Source organism: Carlito syrichta, unplaced genomic scaffold (genome assembly GCF_000164805.1).
Source record: "Carlito syrichta isolate Samal-C Ts95f unplaced genomic scaffold, Tarsius_syrichta-2.0.1 Scaffold305620, whole genome shotgun sequence".
In the NCBI taxonomy this organism is placed as follows: Eukaryota; Metazoa; Chordata; class Mammalia; order Primates; family Tarsiidae; genus Carlito; species Carlito syrichta.
The window spans coordinates 226,158-230,830 of NW_007249716.1; the positions used below are offsets into that span (position 1 = coordinate 226,158).

General features: G+C 56.3%; 1 protein-coding gene across 1 annotated transcript in view; it reads left to right on the forward strand.

The window, feature by feature from the left end:
- The window catches only part of E2F2 (E2F transcription factor 2), a 63,790-nt gene that overhangs the window by 39,989 nt on the left and 19,128 nt on the right, over positions 1-4,673 (forward strand). Inside the window, exon 7 of the mRNA XM_021714315.1 lies at positions 4-213. Within this exon, the coding sequence (XP_021569990.1) occupies positions 4-213 (210 nt within the window). The remainder of the gene's footprint in view (positions 1-3; positions 214-4,673) is intronic.

Sequence of the window (4,673 nt, forward strand, 5' to 3'; positions counted from 1 at the left end):
CAGCCCCCGAAAGGCGTGTCCGCGACGGGCCCCGCCGAGCTGTGGCCATCCGGCCTCAGCAGCCCCCGGCTCTGCCCGGCCACTGCAACCTTCTACGCCACACTGTACCCGCAGACGGCGCCTCCCGCAGCGGCGCCGGGCACCTGCCTCGACGCCACGCCCCACGGACCCGAGGGCCAAGCGGTGCGGTGCGTGCCGGCCGGCCGGCTGCCGGTAATGCTGGGGACCCCTCTGCTTTTCCAGGTGTGGGCAAGGAGGGAGGGCTCCTGAGCCCGGTTTGGGTGGAGCAGGCTGAGTTTCGGGGAGGGGGCAGATGTGCTTCCAGTTTCCAGGACCAGCCATTGCTCTCGGTGTGCTGAGTAGAAGCCGCCTTCGTTTGCCGACGTCGGGTAAAGCCATCTCATTCACTGTAGTGGAGTGAAATGAGCACGGGATTGGAAGTCTGGGACCCGACTCACTATCCCCAGTGTCTTTGTGACTCTGGGGAAGTCCATGCAGCCAGCACTGTGGCCATTCATTCATTACTTCATGGTTTGGCCCACGAGCAAGTCCTGGGCACCTGCTATCATCCAGGCAAAGGACTTGGCCTGGGGATACCGTGGGACTTTAAGACAGAGGATAGGTTTACTGGGTCTCTCAGGTCCGGTTCGGTTTGGACAAATTGTTCAAATTGTCCATCCAGCCAAATCCTTCCCAAGGGTCTGTTCTAGGTCTTGCCCCAAGCCCAGTAGGGGATACAAATGCTGGCAGGCCCCCTGGAGTTCTGTTCAGATCAACTCGTTTCTCCTCAAGACCCAAAGCTTGTTGCCAGAGACAGCCCAAAGTGGTGGCACCAGGTTGCCTGCTGACCTTGGCACAGGGTGTGTTTTGTGGGAGTGGAATTTCTGGAGCCCAGGTAAATCGAAACAACCTTAAGGTGGGGGTGGAGTGGGAAAAGCCCTGGGGGAATGGGGGTGGTTGGGAGCCTGGTTTCTGGTCCTGACCCTGCCAGTAATTCCCTGTGTGTCCAAGTCTTGGCCTCAGTTGGGGCCTCAGTTTCCCCCCCTTTTTTTTTTGAATCATAGTCTCACTCTGTTACCCAGGCTGGAGTGCAGTGGCATGCTCACGGTCACCACAGCCTCGAAATCCTGGACTCTGGTGATTCTTCTGCCTCAGCCTTCCAGGTAGCTGGAACTACAGGCATAAGCCACCATGCCCAGCTAATTTTTCTTGATTTATTGTAGAAATGAAGTCTCAACCAAGTTGCCCAGGCTGGTCTGAAACCCCTGGGCTCAGGCAGTCCTCTTGCCTCGGCCTCCCAAAGTGCTGGGATTACAGGCTTGAGCCATCACACCCGGCCTCCCCTTCTTGAAAATTCATGTGTGCACGAGATGGCTGTGAGGCTAGCTCATTTCAGTCACTTTTAGCTCTAGGTCCTGGTTTTTGGAAGCAGACTCCAGAGAGGGGAGATGAGGCTGTTGTAGGTTTGCTTAGTTGTGAGTGTGGTAAGTTTGGAGACAGGGTTAAGGCCACCCTCCACTGCCCCGGAGGCATCCGGTCAGACCTGTGCCAGTCAGCAGGCATGGCTCCCCAGCTGTTGCTGGATGCAGGCAGCCCTCACTGCCTGCCATCGGAAGCAGGCTTTGCCCATGTTCAAAGCTCCACCCTATCCGGAGACCCTTCTGCACAGTTTCCAACTAGGAGGGCAGCAGGCACCAGGGATGGCCACCAAGTTCGATGATAGAACCCAGGTCTCCTGGCTCCCTGTCCAGTGCTATTATCCCGATTTGCAGATCAAGCAACCAAGTGTAACTGGGACCGGGCATCTTATACTCCACATTTTATAGCCTAAGACATTTTTGTAGTTTGTGAAGTAGACAGCATTGATAGCTGTTTGTTATGGGGGATTCTGAGGACCAAAAAAGGGATGTGACCTAAGGCCAGACAGGGAGATGGGGTGGAGTGGCCTGTCCCACGAGGCAGGGTGACCATTAGTATCTTCTCTATGCACCCTTGACTGACCCCAGTACAGCCTGACTTAGGGGCAGGGTGCCCCCAGGGAAGGGGGCTTGGTGGCAGGCCCAGTTTTTCCTCTGGCTAGTTGCTTTCAGCCTGGAAGTTTCAGTAACAGCTGTGGTTTTCAACTGCTTTGAACTCTCCCAGAGGAGCCTGAGTGCATCTGTTTAGACCTCCCTCCTGGAGGGGCTCAGTGGTCTTAGCAAGAATGGCTGTCTTACTGAACGCCTCGCGTGTGCCAGGCACTGCTTGTCACTCTTCACGTCCATTATCTTGGCCAAGCTGCCCAAGATGAGGCACCTTGCAGATGAGGAAACTGAGCAAAGGAAGTGAAGTCACTTGCCCAAGTCACAAGCCACGAAGTGGGGTCTCCTTGCACCAGACCTCCCTGAAGGTCTGCCAGGCCCAGCACCTCCTTTCCTGTCAGTGTCCAGATGCCCGGGGCCCAGCCCTGTGGGCAGGCCTGCCCTCTGCTTACTCATTTTACAAGGGTGTGACCTGGAACATCTCCAAACCCAACCCTGGGTGTGGCCACTTGCTTTGTGGCCAGGCTGCAAAGTGCGGTGTGAGCAGGATTTGTTGGGGAGCTGCTGTTTAAAGGGACCTCAGGGCTGGGCTCGGTGGCTCAGCCTGTAATCCCAGCACTTTGGGAGGCCGAGGCGAGTGGATTGCCTGAGCCTGCGGGTTCAAGACCCACCTGGGCAACTTGGTGAGACCTCGTCTCTAAAATAAAATAAACAATTAGCCGGGCATGGTAGCAAGTGCCTGTAGTTCCAGCTACTTGGAAGGCTGAGGCGGAAGGATCGCTGGAGCCCGGCAGGTCGAGGTTGCGGTAGCCGGGAGCGGCCACTGCACTCCAGTCTGGGCGACAGAGTGAAACTCCAACTCAAAAAAATGGGACCTCAGGCACTGTCCGGGGATGGCCACCAAGTTCGATGACAGAACCCAGGTCTCCTGGCTCCCTGTCCAGTGCTCTTTCTCCACACTCTGGAGAAGGCTCAAGAATGTTCCTTTGCTGAACCCTGGCGCTGACCAGGCACACAGTACTATTCTGCTTCATCCCTGCAGGAACCTGTGAAACGGGATTCTGCACGGGTCTCTTTTCCTTTTGTCTCTATTTTCCAAATTTCCTCCGAGAACCAGGAAAGAAAAACATTTTAAAGAACAACCCTACAAGTCAAGTCAGACGAGGACATGAAGGCTCAGAGAGGCAAGGTGGCGAATCCCAGGCTGCCCAGCATCCGAGTGGCTGAGCTGGGAGCTGAAAGCCAGGCTCAGCGCCTTACATTCACTCCTACCCCCACCGTGTAACTTAGGGTTTTGGAGAGATCTGGTTCCTCGCCATGTGTCCTTGGGCAAGTCATTTTCCCTTCTCTGAGCCCCAGTTTCCTCACCTTGCTTCCCATGATGGGATTGTGCCTGGAGACCTCTGACCCTCTGCGCTTCTGGGGCTATCTGAGGAAGGAGCTATGGTCTTTTCCCCAGGGGCTGGGCTTGAATTCTGACCAGGCCTTTAAGGTCCAGCCAAAGGGACTGCCTGAGAGGGTCTAGGTTAGAGCCAAGCTGGCCTCTGGGTGTGGCCACAGACCTTTGCTCTCCTCACCCATTGCTGTCTGTCTTCAGCTCACCCTTGAACTTCCCTTTTGCAGGTGACCTCCCACTCCCCCATGCTCTAGTGCTGGTAGTTTCCCCCTGGGGGCACTTTCCGGGGCAGGGCGCTTTGGCACACTGCCTCACTGAATCCTCAGCAGAGGTAGAGAGGATTATCCCCATTTTACAGGCAGCTCAAGAGGCCAGCTGACTCCCCAGCTACGAAGGGCGGGCGTCTCGACACACACCCAGGCCAGCCTGACCCTCAGACCTGTGCTCAGCCTCTCCTTCATCCTCTTCCTCCTGGGCTTGTCCTCTTCTACGTCTGTTCAGGTTCAGCCCATCCAAAGGCTGACTTTCCTCTAGGTAGTGCCTAAAAGGGTCCTTAGGGGGACACGCTGCTTCTTGGGATAACGGAGAGGGCTGGCTATGTGCATAGTGATGGGCCAGGTGGACATAGCCGGGCCTCTGTCCTTGTTCCAGCATCCTAGGGGAGTGTGTATGAATGGAGCTTTGGAGTCAGACAGACCCGGGTTCCAACCCTAGCTCTGCTTTCTGTGTGCCCCTGAGCATGCAGCTCAGCCTCTCTGAGACTCCATGTCACATCTGCCAAGAGCGATGGCCCATCCCGGTGTGGCAGGACTGTTGAGCATGTGACAGGTCCAGCATAAGTGTTCTGTTAAAGGTCCTTCCTGGGCTGGGAGGTTCTTCCGGGCGTGTTCTTTCTGCAAGGGGAAGGAGTGTGGGTGGGGTGAGCCTGGCTGCCCCACCTCTGCCCCTGGTAGAACTTGGCCTGATCTTCCCTTCCACGCCCTGTCCCTGGTGTTCCTTCTGGGGGAGGGAGGAAGAATTCTGGGATGAACAGCGATGGCCAGGATTGACAGAGGTCTGGGAGCTCACCAAGCCTCAATGACCTCGGCTGTACAGTGGGGGTTAGTGGTGTGGAGGATTCAGCACGGGGATGAATGTAGGGATTGACTCAGGGTGTGTGGAAGGCCTCGGCAAGTGCCTGAACCTCTTTCTTTTTCTTTTTCTTTTTGAGTCGGAGTCTCACTCTGTCGCCCAGACTGGAGTGCAGTGGCCGCTCC